Source organism: Hipposideros armiger, unplaced genomic scaffold, assembly GCF_001890085.2.
Source record: "Hipposideros armiger isolate ML-2016 unplaced genomic scaffold, ASM189008v1 scaffold_40, whole genome shotgun sequence".
Taxonomy (NCBI): Eukaryota; Metazoa; Chordata; class Mammalia; order Chiroptera; family Hipposideridae; genus Hipposideros; species Hipposideros armiger.
This window is the reverse complement of record NW_017731390.1, coordinates 1053453-1069814: the sequence shown is the minus strand read 5'-3', so window position 1 is coordinate 1069814 and position 16362 is coordinate 1053453. Positions and strand designations below refer to the sequence as shown.

At 51.7% G+C, this 16362-nt stretch overlaps 1 protein-coding gene across 1 annotated transcript; it reads left to right on the top strand.

Moving 5' to 3' along the window:
* The first annotated feature begins 3540 nt into the window (after positions 1-3540).
* On the top strand, positions 3541-11630 carry TMEM92 (transmembrane protein 92). The gene is made up of 5 exons (XM_019638505.1): positions 3541-3660; positions 7263-7288; positions 8092-8166; positions 8336-8531; positions 8756-11630. The coding sequence occupies exons 1-5, from the start codon at positions 3583-3585 to the stop codon at positions 8867-8869; spliced, it is 489 nt and encodes a 162-aa protein (XP_019494050.1). The 5' UTR covers positions 3541-3582; the 3' UTR covers positions 8870-11630.
* The last annotated feature ends 4732 nt before the right edge of the window (positions 11631-16362 follow it).

Here is a 16362-nt window from a genome sequence, read left to right as displayed (position 1 = left end):
TCACAGATGAGTTTAGAGAGGCACAGAGAAGTTTGGTTTCTTGACTGAGGTCACACAGCACGCCACAGTAAGTGGCACACTTACCAATGTGACACAACACTGTCCCTTCAGGCAGAGCTGGGCTAAAGCAGAATGTTCTGTATGCTTTGAAAAGAAAGCTCCCAGCCTAGAGCCATAAGTCATTATGCGTATCAGTGTCCACCACAGTATGGTGGGAGTGGAGGGGGAAGGGCTGAGAGGAACAAGCCCTGACCCCCTGGGCTGGGCTAAGCCAGGCTGCACAGGAATCCCACCCCAGCCCCCAGTGAGGATTCCTCCATCCAGAGCAGCGGCTCCCTCCTCGGAGGCTCCCTCTGGGTGTGGGGTCTGGAGACCTGCATGGTTCTGGTCCTGACTCAGCCCCAAAGTCTATTGTGACTTGGCCTTCCCACCCCTCTGAGCCCCAGTTGGCTCCTCTGTGAAGGGGCGGGTCGACCAGCTGACCTCCCAGGAACCTTCCAGCTGGGCCCTTGCAGGATGCACAGACAATCAGCTTGTTCTTTAGTGCAAGGACTGGGGAGGTGGCAAGTGAGCATGAAGACATTTGGACTTGGCTGCTCTTGGGAAACCCCAGATGGAATTTGGTGTGGAATCTAGAAGGACCCACTGACTACATGAGGTCTCGGGGCCTCCCTGCCCCCTGCATGCCTGAGCACACACGTGCACACATGCACACACTTCCCTTGCACTGCCAAATTGACTGTTGAACAGAGTCAACAGGACCCTGTCCAGTACCCTTCTGCCTCTACACAACAGTCCTGTCTGCTCATTCTAGGGCCCCTTTTTGCCACCCCCGCCCCCAACCTCACCCATCAAGAATGCTGGGGCTCTGGGAGCCATGATAGATGCTGACAACAAAGCTTAGAGTTCTTGGCCTGGCCCGGGACCACCCACCTCTGGGCCTCTCACCCCATCTGTGTCTGCAGGAAGGAGCATAGAAGGGCAGTTTGGTGTCATGAAAAAACTGGGGTCCCAGAGGCAGGTTCTAGAGGCTCTCTGGACTCTGCCCCATTGAGACTTTCTTTCCCATTGGGCCGATGTGGGCCAGTGAGTGGAGTAGCCGTTCTCAAATGTCTGCTCCTATGACATTTTAGGGATGTGAATAGCATTGTCAGATTTAACATATAAAAATACAGGACACCTGGTTAAATTTGAATTTCTGATAAACAACAAATAAATTTTAGTATAAATATGCCCCAAATATTGCATGTGACATATTCATGCTAAAAATATTATCCACTGTTTATGTGAAATTCAAATATAACTGGGCGTCATGTATTTTATCTGGCAAGCCTCGATCTGTGTCAGGTGGGTGCCAGAGAGCCAGAGGAGAGTGATGCCAACTTCCTGCCCATCCTCAGTGCACTGGTGCCTGCCTGGTCCCTTCTCCTCAGCCCTCCCAGTCTCCAGTACCTACCCCTCAAGCCTCTCTGTGCCCGCCTCAGCACCCTCATTTCACTCCCCAGGACACCCTTCTCCCCTAAGCTCACTTCTTTCCTCTCCCCTAAGGGCCACACCTCTGTAGGGCTCTAGGCTTGGGCAGAGTAGCAGGGGAGCAGCAGAGATTCCCCAGGCAGTGAGGCCAGGGCAGGGGCGGGAGGGCCCCAGAAGCCCAAGTAAGCAACGACTTCACTAAGGAGGCAGCAGAATGGGCATTGCTGGGAGAAGGCTCCAGCACTCTCTGGACTAGGTCTCCCTTAGCAGAGGGGCAGGCTGGGTCCCCAGCCAACTGCAAGGGCAGAGGGAAGAGGTGCCCCTATCCCACGCACATTCCGTTCTTTGAGCTCAGAGTCACCAGGAAATGCGAATAGAGAGGGCATTCTCTAGGGCCAGACCCCAATTCCATTTGGATCAGGAGACTAGAAGATTCTGTCCTTAGGGGCTGAAAAGGGCCAAGAGATAATGAGAAACAGAGGGAGGGAAAGAAAGGGGGAGAGAGAGACCAGGAAGAGATAAACTGGGAGGCAGAGACCAAGAAGTCGGTGAGTAAAACACATAGAGACAGGAAGACACAGGACCAAACCAGAGACAGGGAAATGAAAACAGAGAGAGAAAAGCAGACTCCTCGACCGAAACAAACAGATTAAGGAAGAAACGAGAAACAGAGGAGCACGAGGAAACATGGAGAGAAACCGCGTGGAGACAGAAATGGGGAGAAACTGAAACAGGAAGACAGACTGGGAGAAATGCGGAGACAAGGAGAGGCTAAACATAAGACAGAGATAACAAGACTGGGAGAGATGAGAAACAGAAATAAAGAGAAAGCGGTGGGAGAACAAGGAAAAGGAGCCAGAGGAGACCGCTGTCCTGTCATGCTAACTTGGGGGTATTTTTCAGTGGCAAAGTCAGAATTGAGACACAGCAGGAGACGTCTGAAAACCTAAGAACTGGGCGTCTCCTGGAGCCCACTCTCTTTCCCCGGGCCAGGGCGCAGCACCCCACCCACCATCTCCATTGCGCCCCCTCCCCAAGCATCCGGACTCCATCTCTCCTACTCCGGCACGGTTCCCACGTTTCATCCGTGTTTGGGCGTCTGGCTCTCATCCTGCGCCTATCACGCTCGGAGAGGGCCTCCCACCCCGCCCCACTCCGCCCACCAGCCAGCTTCCCCAGGAGAAAGCTTGGGGAGACCCAGTCTCGGGTCCCAGCCCTGAGCCCCCTAGCTCCGGCGGAATCCCGCGTTGAGCGATGCTACCACCTGCCGGCGGGACCCTGGAAGTGGAGGGGGCGTGGCCTCCGGAAGGTCGGAATCAGCCCCTCCCCGCTGGAACCGTCTCCGCGGGGTCTTTCCAGGAATCTGGAGGGGCCTCCTCGCCCGAGCGGAAACTCTCCTGGCTGCCGCTGCGCCCCACCTCGGACTCTTAGAGCAATTCTCTGAACCCTGGGGACTTAATTTCCCCTGTAGTCAAAAGGAGGAAGTGTACCAACACTTCCTCCAGAATTTCAAGGGAGGCGAGGGGGACTCGAATGTACCCGTTCTGTGGTCTTGGTTCTCCTTATCCAGAAATCAGCCAGGCCGCTCCTCTCTCTCTCTTCTTGGCCAAAAAACAAAAAACAAACAAAAAAGGTGTGTGTGTGGGGGGTGACACCTCCCCCGATACAAACTCCTCAGTCCACTCCAGGACCTTCGCTTCCCCTCTCCCCAAACCTCTGCCCCGAAGAAGGTGAAGTGGGAAGCTACTGCAGGGGTCCGGCTCCCTCTGCCTGCCTCCTCTCTCCCCCTGCCAGGCGCAGCACGCCCTCTCTTAAACCTGGGACCACTTAGGGGTGGAGCAGTAGTTAGGGGCTGGGAAGAGGTAGCTTAGCAGTCTTGCTCTGACCTTACAATTTTTATCAATTAATCTCTTCTACTTCTCAATTCCCAAAAGCCAACCCGGACCTCTTACCCTCCCTTTCTCTTCTCACAACTCCAAGTCCGGCCCATCCCGGTGCATAAGCTCCGCCCCCATCCTGAGGCGGGGCCCCATAGGTGGAGAGATGTGGGAGAGGTCGCGGCCCCGCCTCTCCCGTCCTCTCCTTACAAACGGAAGCTCAGTGGCCCCCATGCCAAGGATGTCCGACGCCTGGGTCCTAGGTCTCGTGCCCACCTTGCTGCTCGGCCTGCTGGCCGGCCTCCAACAGGTGAGCGCTCGGGAGGTAAAGCTGTAGAATTTTCAGGGCCCTACCCTTGTAGGTCAGGGGCCTGCTTCTGTAGCTGGGTGGACACCTTCCATTGTTAGGATTTCCTCGTGACCACACGCTGTTAGCAACTTCCTTTCTCATTTTGCTGGGGAGGTGGAGGTGGGGGCAGCGGAGGGAGGCCCTGAAAAGGCCGGAGTTCCTTCAGCCTGGGGGGACTGTGTAATGACACTGGCTCTCACTCACCACCATCTGACACCTAGTGCCTCTGTGTGAGGAGGGACTTCGACCCTCGTGTTAGCCTTGATTAGTCCTTGCTGCGTCAGAAAGCAGGGACTGAGGCTGAGGTCTGGACGGTTGTCCAGCCTGTCTTCCCAGCTCTGTTCCTCCAGTGCTGGGTGACCTTGGGGAGTGGCCGGGCCCTCTCTGGACTGTTTATTTGCTTGTGCCCTAGGGGAGAGGAGGCACCTTAGTCCCTTTCTAGGAATGGGGGTAGGATTCCAGCCACCTGTAGGATTTGATCTGGCTGCCTGACCCAAGGCTGGGGTGACCTCTGAAATTTGTGCTTCTGACAGTGGACAGGCATGCCCTCATTTCTCCCTCCCCCAGTGATGGGACAGTTCTATCCAGTCCCAGGATGGGAGATTACCCTGAGAACTGATGTGAGTCTAGAACACAGAGTTTTAAACTTCTCTATAAGATCTAAGGGAAGTCCCAGGCTGGCTCCCCAGAACAGGACACGTTCACACGACTGTGCTGACTTCCAGAGTGGCTCAGCCCCTGAAGTCCTAGTACTCCGCCATCTCTAGGCCATCAGTTTGTGCCAACACTAGGCTGAGCATCTTCTTGTTGATTCCTCCCTACAATTCCAGGGGGCAGGCGCCGATGATGCCCCCAATTCACCTGTAAGTACAGTCATGTACCACTTAACAGTGGGGATGCATCCTGAGAAACGCCTCGTTAGGTGACTTCGTGTGCGAACATCACAGAATGCGCTTACACAAACCTAGATGGTGTAGCCTACTACACTCCTAGGCTCGGTGGTACAGCCTAGCGCTCCTAGGCTACACGCCTGTGCAGTATGTTATTGTACTAAATCCTGTAGGCAATTATAACACAACGGGAAGTGTTTGTGTATCTAAACATAGAAAAGGTGCAGTGTAAATATGGTGTCAAAGATAAAAAAATCACACACCTGTATAGGGCACTTACCATGAATGGACCTTGCAGGACTGGAAATTGCTCAGGGCGAGTGAGTGATGAGTGAATGTGAAGGCCTGGGACATTACCGTCCACTACTTCAGGCTTTTATAAACACTGTACACTTATGCTACACCCAATTTATAAAACAACAGAATATTAAATCAAGCACAAGAGATGCAGCCAACACGAGATGTAGGAGGCTGCTCTGGTGTAATATGGCTGCTGTTTTACAGCAAACTTTTTATTATTCTAAGTAGAGTCACTATAAAATAAATGGTAAAAAAGTGTAGTCTAGTAAATACCAGTAACCTAGTCATGTGTTATCATGATCAATTATTACATACTGTATATAACATATGTGCTATACTTTTATACGTCTGGCAGTGTGACCCGACCTGCTCGTCAACCGAAGCTACTGGAGTGGACTGGGTGGGAGATTAGAAAAGAAAGGCACAGAGACAAAAGCTGGGATCGGGAGGTCCACTGACCGCTGATGGTGGAGCAATGGCCACGTCTATCTTTTGCAGAAAGCTTATATAGTAGCATGCAGCTAGCTGCAGAGAGCAGTAAGCAGCTGCAGGGGGTCTGTTTATAGGGTTAGACATTAGTAAGTTACATCCTGTTATGCACTTCTCAGAGTGCACAAGCAGGTTACATTTGTTACAGACTTTGCAGAGGCTCCTGGGGCTTCAGCTATTCTTTTCTCTTCTTGGATCAGTGTGGGTGGAACGTTCCCTGAACTGTTCCACAGGCTGTGAGGACCCACAGCAGTGCAGGCAGTTTTTACACCAGCATCACCACAAACATGAATCCTGTGTTGCACTACAGCCTTATGATGGCTACAATGTCACTAGGTGATAGGAATTTTTCAGCTCCACTATAATCTTATGGCATTGCATATGCCACCAGTTGTTGACCTAAATGTGGTTATGCAGCTCATGACAGTAAGCTGAGGTTCTCCAGGATTATTCTGACAGTTGATAAAACTCAAGTTGATAAAACTCAGGCTCTGGATCACCTCCGACAAGACCACCCCCTTGGTATAATGGGGGAAGAGAATCTAGGAGATCTCCTAAACCTTCCAAACAGGAACTCAAGACTCACGTATTAAACTTGTTCACATCCATCCGGCTTAGGTGGAGGTGAGGAGAGGGAGGAGGGACAGGGTCTGGGATCCCAGGGAAAAGGGGTGGCCGACAAGTGCCTGGACCCCTTGGTCTGTCCCCAGCTCTTCAGTGGCCCCTCTATGCTGTGTGGCCCTCACCCTCTCTGGGCTAGCCTGCTCCAAGGTTGGCCCTCTCTGGGTGACAGATACCCTCCCATTCCCCACTGTGTTCCCACTCCTGCATTCCTCCTCCCCTCCCTTCTCCTCCCCCCCAGCCTGGGCGAGGTCAGGAAGAAATGAAACTAGGTAATTGATGAATGCTTTTTTATTCATTCTGTCAATACTGTAACTGTTGGGTTTTCAACAGTGATGAACCAGGCCAAAATCCCTCTGCCTTGTGGAGTTGACATTCTCAGAGACAGATGATTAACAAGATAAAGGAAAATACGTAATGGGTTAGATGTTGATAAAAAGCTAGGCAGAAAAATTAAGCACAGTGAGAGGAAGGGAAGAGCTTTGAGGCAGTAGATGTAATTTTAAATAAGATGGTCAGCGAGGGGGCTGCTGGAGCCAGCCTTGCAGATACCTGGGGGAAGCGTGTTCAGAGAAGGGCTTACACACGTAACTGCTATTGATTGGGTTCAGTTCTTGGCGGATACCCTAGATGCCCCTCAGAACTAGGGCAGAAGGGGTGGAGAGGGAGGAGCTAGCTCCAGAGAGGAAGATCCAGGCAGCTTCGCCCAGGCAGGGACCTGAAGGATGAACGGGTTCAGCAGACCGTGAAGCATGGGGAAGAGGGCCTGCCCCTGCACGCAGGTGTAACAGCCAGGTGTGTTCAGGGAACTCCCAGTGGGTGTGTGTGCAAAGGGTGAGCGGGGAGAGGTGCTAAAGCTGGCTGCTGGGTCTGGGCCCCAGGGGGCGCTGAAGGTTGCCGGTGATCAGACACAGGGAATAGGAACTTGCCTGCAGTGTGGGGAGTAGGTCGGAGGGCAGGAGGAGAGTGGCTGGCGTCCTGGAATGGAGTTGACAGAAGGCTTACAGACCTGGGGAGGAGGGACTGTGTGTGGAGAGGCATGGTAAGGAGAGGAAGGAGGGCTGGGGGCCCCCGCCAGGTGGCAGCTGGGGCTCCGGCTCCTGTTACTGACCTGGGGAACACGGTGGAGTGAGGTGGAGAGTAGGCTTTGGGGGAAGAGGCTGATCCACTGGGGACCTGCCAAGGTACCTGGGCAGCATCTGGGTGGAGACACCATCCCCCAATTTATGACCCCCCCTAACCTCTGCCTCTGTTCTTCCACAGACTGCAGCCAAATGTGGCTCCTTCCCGTAAGTCTGGGGTTTGGGCTAGAACTTGCAGTCTGGGGAGGAGACACTGCAAATCCTCCCCTGCCTGCCTTCATGGAAGGGGGCACCTCATCCATCATCCTCACCCAGTCTAGCCAGAAACAATCCCCCCACGCCCCCACCCAGAGAAGGACACTCTGCTGCTTACCCCTCCCCACCAGCCTCCCCAAGGGGAGCTTCACACGCCTGGGCCATCTGAAGCCTAAACCCCCTCCTTCTTACTGCAGTCTCAGGCCATCTCCCATCTGAGGGGACCCCTGGGAGGTGGGGCAAACAGTGTGTGTGACCTTAATATATAAATGCCAGGCAGCCTGAGCACATTGTGGGGAGGGCTGAGGGGAGTCATAAGAGTGTTTCCATCAAGCCAGCACTGGGTGTGCTGGGAGCACCCTTTCCTTCCCTCTTCCTACTCTGTGGGCACCAGCAAGGGCTCGCTCCTCCTCGAGTTAGCTCCTGGGTACTCCCCACTGCCCCTTAGGGTGATGGAGCCACTATAACACTCAGTCCCCATACCTGCCCAGTGAGGCTGACGTGACGTTCACAATACCCATTTTATAGATGAGAAAAGTGAAGCCCAGTAAGGAACATAAAAAGGCCAGCAGTGGGGTGGGCCTGGAACTTGGGTTCTCATCCCAGCCCCAGGTTCCTCCCACTGAGCCCAGGGGCATCCCCTACCCTCAACTCGCTAGGGGTGTGGCTTGTGCCCTGAGTATATGGGTGCGTTTTGGGGAGGCTGGCATCCTTCTGCCTCCCCACCAACAGCCTCTCTCTGCCCCCATCCCCAGCACCTGCCCCAAAGGATTCAAATGCTGCGGTGACAACTGCTGCCAGGAGTATGAGCTCTTCTCTGGTCCCTTGAGGTGAGCCCAGGGCCAGCTCCTCTGGGCACAGCCCCCCTCCCCCCAGGGGCCTGGTCCACACAGGATGGAACTGGACTTCCTGCCCTGGGGGTTGGTGTAGGTCAAGGGAGGGAGGGAGATGCTGTGGGGATGGCCTGGACTATCAGGCTGATGTGGTTCCTCACTCCAGGATCTTTATCATCGTCTTCCTGATCGTCATGCCCATCTTGTGCATCTGTGGCCTCGCTAAGCACTTCTGTCGCAACTGCAGAGAGCAGCCGCAGGATCCCCCGATGGGTCAGGAGGGGCCCCCGGAACAGCCCTCTGTTGTCCCCACAGAAAGGGCCAGCGTATCCATCTCTGAGCCCCCACCCCCCTACAGTGAGGTGGGTGTCTATTCCAATCCCTGCTCTGCTCCTTGGCCTTCTGTCTGTACCTCCTCTATTGTCCCAATTTTTAGAGCAACAGGGACAGTGGAGGGCCTCCTTACTTCAGGGAGGAGTCTACAATCAGCCTTAGGTCACTTCTCTCTGACACACCACCAGCACATGGGTGGTGATGGCCAGTGCTAGGTCCTAAGAAGACTCTCTGTCCCCTCCTGTCTCTGCAGATTATTCTGAAGCCGGTCCTGGGTCTACCTCCCACAGAGCCACCCCCACCCTACAGCTTCAGGCCTGAAGAATATTCTGGGGTCCACAGGGACATCGACAACCCAGCTTTCTGAGCCACCACCTGCCTGGAACCCTGCTTCAGCCACCACCTCCCCAACGCCCCCTGGATCAAGCCAGAGACACCTGGGATCCCCACCATGCCCCCGCCTATCCTGCTACATCTCTGGCCATTCTTGGGTTTAATTTATTGTTTTTTCTGCCCCTGTTCCGCCCCAACTGTCTCTCTTGTCCCAACGGCTGGGCTGGAGCGACAGTGTCCATCCACTCCCTCCCCACCCCTAATCCAAGTCAGAGGCTGACAAGAGGAAAATGTCAACAGTTGGAGGTGCTGGACACTAGAATGGGGTACTCTGAGGACTGGGGAGAGCCCATTTGTGGAGGTATGCAAATCTTGACTGAGCAGCCAGCTCTGAGATGAAGGGTACTCCTGTACTGTGGGAGATCGGACTACATGTCCATCACTTATTGTAGAGAAAAGGCAAGTGGCACAACAATAACCTATGATCTCAATGAGCTCTGAGCCATCTTCGGTTCTGCCTGAATAGAGAAGAGCCCATTCTACCCTACCCTACGTACCCCTGCCCACCAACACTCACTACATTTTAGCTGATTGTTGCTGAGAGTCTGCCTCTGGCTATGTGGGGAGGTGAGCCCAGGCCCTGCTGGGGGACTGGAGGGGAGAGGGGGTCGTCACTGTGCCCACCATGGGTGAGTCCTCCGGGGCTGTGTTGATGATGAGCCTAGGAGGACATTACCTCCATGGGCCACCCTCTGGGAGAGGATCTTTACAGATGCTTTGACCCCCAGTTCCTTCAGGTCTCTGGGTGCTAAAGAGCCTGGACAGAGAGCTGGGATGGGGTAGGAGGGACCCTGGTGTCTTCCCCACCCCGTCCTCCCATTGCTGTCCCAGGGAGACTCTCTCCCCATGGGGGAGGGGAGTAGGGAGCCTGGCCATCTGTGGGACAGGGCCTCTGGAGACCTTGATCAGCCCCACCCTGGATTGTCCTAGAGGGAGGGGAGGAGACGAGACTGGCAGATCTGCCCATTTCTTCCAGTCTTGTGTGATTCTGGGGCACCGCCATTTCAGCCCCATCTGCTAACCCCTAAAAGGAAAGAAGCACTCACTATGGCAGCACAGCATCTTCCCAGGGCAGCCATCAGTCCTGTGGGAGCTTGCAGCAGAGCGTGGGGCCTGGCATGGGGCATGCAGGATGGGAGAGACCCCCGAGCTAGCTGGCCTCCTCCTTTGCACTCTGACCTCCTCCTTGCCTTTGCACTGCTCCCCTGCAGCGTTGAATGTGGGCCTTCCTCCCCAGATACAGTGCAAAGCAGCAACGCTGGTCAAAGCTCCTGGGAGGATTAGAGGTAGAACAGGCCCTGGTGTGCTGGCCAGGATGGCCCCTCCAGTCCCCTCAGTAACATCCAGCCTTAGGGCATCAAGATACAGGCAGGTGGCAGGGCCGGGGGGTGCATGGGATGGCACAGCTAGCCCCAAAGATGCCGGGCACATGGGCTGTCTGGCTGAGGGTTCCTGCTAGAGACAGGGCCCCAGAGGGAGAACATTGGTTACTGACCACATAGTGCCAGAGTTGGCGGCAGAATGAGTGCAGCCATAGGAAGTTTCCCTTCCATCTCAGAGATTGAAAGGGGAGGAGCAGAAGGAAGGTATGTGGGTGCTTTGTGTAAACCTGGCTAGCTCCATGAGAGAAGTCCCAGAGCTGATACTGCCCTCACTGTGGTAAACTCCCATCCCAATGGGAACATGTTAAGCAGTGGGCTTTGCAGACCTGGAGGAGGATGTCACGCTCAGCCTGGACACTGCCTTCCTTTCATCAAAGATGACATGGGGCCTTGAAATCTTCCCAGCAGCAGCAGCAGAGTGGCCTGGAGGAAAGTGATCATCCCAAAGCCCAGCGTTGCTGGGTCCTGGTGGCAGAAATGGCCAGTTCTATGGCTCTGTGTTCACTGTTGGTGGGAGTGGACATAGTGTGAGCTTCCTCGAGGGCACACTCGCAGTAACCATTCATGCCACAGGTACTTACAGAGATCCTACTATGTTTCTGGCACCATGCCTGGCACTGGGTATCCATTACAATGTAAAATGCACATAACCCAGCAATTCCACTTAAAAGAATATTCTTCACAAATGCTCATGCAAAAGAGAGCTCAAAGAGATGGCCATTGCAGCATTCTAGCTGGGGGTAAATGAAAACACCCAAAATGTCTATTGACAGGAGCCTGTTAACTATCCTAGGTCCATCTATATTATGAATGCTGTGCAGTGTCTAGAAAGAATGGAGTAGAAATGCAACACCGACCTGGCACAATGTCCACCATTTATTATTATAGAGAAAAGGCAAGCAGCAGAAAAGTAGCCTATGATCTCAATTTATAAATATATACCACATCATATGATTTCCCTTTGCAAATGTATAGACAAGATATATAAGGAAATGTTTTTATTTTGTATGCTTTGTCATTGCATTTTTTTACCACGAGCAACCATGGTTTTGGCAAATTTAAAAAAGATTTCTTTAATGGAAAATATGGCCGCTTTAGAAGCTTTACAAGACTCATCTTGTGAACTTTGATCTATGACAATTCATGTGTTATCAGCCCTGCTCTGAGGAAGAGGCTAGAAGAACTCAGACTTGTGGTATACACATGACATGTTTATGGCCCATGGAGTAGATACATGATAACATGGGAAAGCCTACACCTGCCGGGCATGTGAGGACATGTAATGCCCGTATGTCAAACCTATGCAGGACTGTAACTGGCACTCAGCATATATCAGATATCTGGCTGGTTGGGTGTGTGGATAAACACTTTCAAAATGACTGAGAATTCATCCCTTTTGCTTGGCTTAGCACTCAAACCCAAAGAATGAATAATGAAAGATGGAATCGAATGGATGAATGATGAGTGAGTGAATGAATGAATTAAGTGTGACGACCTGCCACCAGACATTTGTAAAGACACACAGCTTGGTTAACATCAAGAAGGCGCTCCTTGTGGCTGTGGACTTGAACTTCTGTCTGCAGGGGACGCCCCAGACGACTGGAGAGTGCAGAAAAAACTGAGGCAGGGGGCATGCTGGGAGATGGGGAAGGACCTCATGCTCCAGGGATAGAGGGGAGGAGGGTAAGAGAGCTCTGCTGAGGTGGGAAGTTAGGAGAGTGGCACCAACAAGAATCTTACCTCACCCGGGGACTGAGATTCAGAACTGCAGCTTCCAACATTTTGGTTTCTGTACCTGACATCTCCAGGTCTCAGTTTCTCCATTTGTACAATGAAGAGGTTTACCCCTTCCAGCTCTGGTAGGATAGAGCTCTCTGTCTCCCAAGTTGGGAGGGGCTAAGGAGGTAAGAGAGTTCAGAGAACCTTTCTCCATCTCTCCTCAGCCACACACTTAAATGGATATACCTGATACTGTCACCCTGGTAACCTCAAACTTCCCATGCCCTGAATATCACCCATTCTTCCAGCTTGGGTACTGTATTAGCCTCATGCCCGCTATTCCCTAAGCCCACGGACACCTTCAAGCCACGGGCCTTAGCCCTTTTGCAATGCCATCATCCGGGTCATCACTGCCCTCCTTATCCAGCTTGGAGTCCTTGATCCATCCTGATAGTCACTGTTCTGTATCTAACTCTTACCCTTTCTCCACCCATCATACTCACCTGGCAAAACTTTTGCTCAAGAACCAGCACACCTGTGCAATTGGACTCACTTCAAAATCAAAACTAAATCTCAAGCAGGCCCCCAACTCCTCCACCATGCCTTAGGAGCCTCACTTCTTCACTCTTGAGATGACTAATACATAACTTCCACTCTCTTTGAGCCTCCCACATTCCCAGCTTCAAATTTCTTTTTTAAGGAGGGCGCAGCTCAAACTGGCCCATGCGAGGATCGAACCGGCAACCTTGTTCAGATTGCTCGTTCTAACCAACTGAGCCACCTAGCTGCCTCCAACCTCAATTTCAACTGGTGATGGCGCCGCAAACTTTAGAGAAAAAAACAGACGTGCCACCCAATCCCCACCCCCCACCTCTGGTTACAGTGGAAACTGCATCCTACACTTCCAACTCGATTCCACCCCTTTGGACCTTTTGAGGACCTCATTCCTGCAGTTATTCCTGTGTCAAGTCATTTCTCCCTCATTACTGGACCTTTATCATTATCACCTGTGCATAAATATGCCTCCTCACCCATCTTAGAGAAAACTCCCCCTTGATACTCTCAGTCCCTCTGCGTCTGCTGTTTCATTCCTTCCCATCCTCATTCCATCTGGCTCCAATCAGCCCTTTGTCCCCATCATTACATAAATTGGCTCTTGTCAATTGGCTCAGGCCATATCACCAGTGACCTACATCTTGCTGAAGCCAACGTTCGACTCTACCCTCAGTTACTCAGTCTCTCAATGGCATTTGACATACTTGGCCGCTGCCTCCATGAAAAGCTTTCTTTTGTGGACTTCTCTGAGGCCACCTTCCCTGGTTTTCCTCCTCCTCGTGGGCTGCTCCTTCTCAGGCTCTTTCCCTTTTCCCTCCTCCTCCAGCGTCTCTGAATGATAGTTGACCCAGAGGTTTCGTCTTTGGCCCTTTTGTCTTGATCTTCATTCACTCCCATAGCGGGTCTCATCCAGTTCTGTCGCTTCATAGACCATCTATTGTTTGAATCTCAAATCTTAATCTCTGGCCAGCACTTGCCCCTTGATCTCCAGGAGACTTATATAATTAACTACCCATCACCTCCACTTGGATGCCTAATGAGCATTTCACAGCCAAAAGTAGGCTCTCATCTCTTTCCACCCCACCCCAAATCCAGTCCTTCCCAAGGTGTCGCATCATAAATAAATGTCACCATCAGCCAGCCAGCTGTTCAGGCCGAAAAAAACAGTTATTCGAATTTCTCTCTTCCCCTCATTCCCTTATCCTGCCTCTGAAATAGACCCCATGTCCACTTTTCACCATTTCACTGTTACACAGCCCTAGACCAAGTCCCCATCAAGTCTAGCTGAGGCTGTCCTAATGACATCCTGACGGGTTTTCTGCTTCCACTTTTTCCTCGTCCTGCCCCCTGCAGTTTCACCCTACACACTGCAGCCAGGGAGGTCTTTCTAGAGCATAAATAAGATATGTCAGTCCCTAGCTTGAAGACCTCTGATGGTTACCCATTGCACTTGAAATAAATTCCAGCCCCCTGACTGTGGCCTGCACAACCCAACTTACAACGTGTGGGCCCCCAACCCCCACCCCGCCTCCTCCCTTCTCACTGCATTCCAGCCCCAGTGGCCTTTTCTCAGAGCAGTAACTGTCCCAGAGCAGTCTGGCTCAGGGCCTTGGGTGGATATTCTGCTTGGAATCCCACCTCCCCACCCCCAACTTCTCTCCCAGTCTTCACGTGGCTGCCATCTGTCCATCAATCTGGTTGCACCTGTCACCTCCTCAAAGAAGCCTACCCTGACCACGCTGCATAAAGCAGCCCCTCCAGTCCTACTCTGCTACACTATTTTATTCCCATGCTTACGTGTTCACAGTCTGTTTCCCCTCTCAACCCACGCTCCTTAGGGACAGGGATTTTCCATGTTCACTGTCCTGTCCAGAATCAAGAACAATGCCAAGCACATGGGAGGCATCACTCTTTGTTGACTCACTCCCAGCAGCCACTGTGGTTAGGGCCACCTCGAAAGCAAAGCCCGAATGTCCCTGTAAGAGAAACGCCCAGGAAAGGAGTTTCTCTGGCCCTGCAAACGCCCCTCAGTGACATCTGTTGATGCCAGGCCCTCCATCCTAAAGGAGTTATTGTGTTCTTTCTTTCCCTTCCTCCCTTTCTTTTTTTCACTGAATAACTTAGTGAGCACCTCTCATGTGTCAGGCACTTTTCCAGGGCCTGGGAAGGAAGGCCCACGGAACAGCCACCATTCCTTTCCTCATAGAAAACAGCCACCAATGAAATGATTGAACAGGTGAATCTGTGGTTACACCATGGACTAAGTGCTGGGAGAAAAAGTACACGTGTTGTATTAGAGAACTATGGTGGGGCAGAGGACTGCTTTAGATCGGGTGGCCATACATGACCTCTCTAAGGAGGTGACACTGAACTAATTCCAGAAGGAAGAGAAGTAGACAGATATGAAAGAGCATGGAGAAGAGTGTTCATGGCAGAGGGGCCAGTATGTGCAAAGACCCTGAGTAGGAAAGGAGCTTAGGGGCTCAGAAGACTTAAAGGAGACCCCCTCCTTGCTTCAAAATCTCCAAGATTCTTAACAAGGGTGTATTCATTTCCTAGGGCTGTCATAAGAACCACAGGCTGGGTGGCTTAAAACAACAGAAATTAATTTTCTCAAAGTTCTGGACGCCAGAAATCTGAAATCAAGGTGTCAGCAGGGCTGGTTCCTTCTAGAGGCTCTGAGGGAGTTTCCATGCTTTCTTGTAGCTTCTGGGGGTTGCCAGCCATCCTTGGTGTTCCTTGGCTTCTGGCTGGCCTCCAGTCTCTGCCTCCATCTTCACATGGCCTTTTTCTCCCTGTCTGTGTGTGTTCTAAGGACATTCTTCATTGGATTTAGATCTCACCCTAGTAAGATGATCTCACCTCAAGATCCTTTCTTCAATTACACCTGCAAAGGCCCTTACTCCAAATAAGGTCACATCCTGAGATTCAGGGAGGATGTATCTTTTGGAAGACACAATTCAACCCACTACAGAGGATATAGTCCTAGATATTCTCATCTGGAAGGCACCTCAGAGATCCTCTGAAACAGCATATCTCAAAGTACAATTCCTAAACAACTAGCTCTAGAACATATTTTTGAAAGGGGGAGAGTGGCATTCTGTGTTCACATAAATTTGGAAAGTGCTACACATATGTCTCACAATGGAAGATTCACAATTCCCTTTAGCATATGAAAGGGCCGAGAACTGACAGAAAAGAAACCACCTTATTACTTACAGCAGCATTTCCCTTGTTTGTTTGACCATAAGACCCGTTTTCCTTCTCATAATCCCTGAGGAATTTTGAGATCTTATCATCCTGTGGAAATTTGAGAGACGTGCTGATGTAGTCCCACTTTATCTTCTTATAGACAAGAAGATAAAGTCCAGAAAAGAGAAGTGACTTTTCTAAGGTCACACAGCTGGCAGGGTCAGAAGTTAGATGTAAAACTCAGTCTCCTCAAGATGATAACGATGAAGAATAAATCAGTGAGTGCCAAGCATTAGGGATGATGTGGGGGAGGGAGTGGGTGTGACTATAATGTGGCAGGAGGGAGATCTTTGTGGTGATGGAGCAGTCCTGTATCTTGATTGCAGGGGTAGTTATACAGATCTACACAGGTGGTAAAATGACATAGAACTATACAACCACATTGTACCAACGTCAGTTTTCTGATTTTGACAGCTTTTCCCAATGGTTTCATCTTATGTAACTATTGGGCATTACATAAGATGCAACCATTGGGGGAAAGTAGACAAAGGGAACTTGGGACCTCTTTGTACAGTCTTTGCAACTTCCTGTCAATCTATAGTGACTTCAACACAAAAAG

Bases quoted from the DNA above. Each gene is read 5' to 3' on its own strand.
- TMEM92 (XM_019638505.1), top strand. From the start codon at position 3,583: ATGCCAAGGATGTCCGACGCCTGGGTCCTAGGTCTCGTGCCCACCTTG. The intron at 7,289-8,091 runs GTAAGTCTGGGG...CCCCATCCCCAG, and splicing joins GCCAAATGTGGCTCCTTCCC to CACCTGCCCCAAAGGATTCA. The intron at 8,532-8,755 runs GTGGGTGTCTAT...CTGTCTCTGCAG, and splicing joins CCCCACCCCCCTACAGTGAG to ATTATTCTGAAGCCGGTCCT.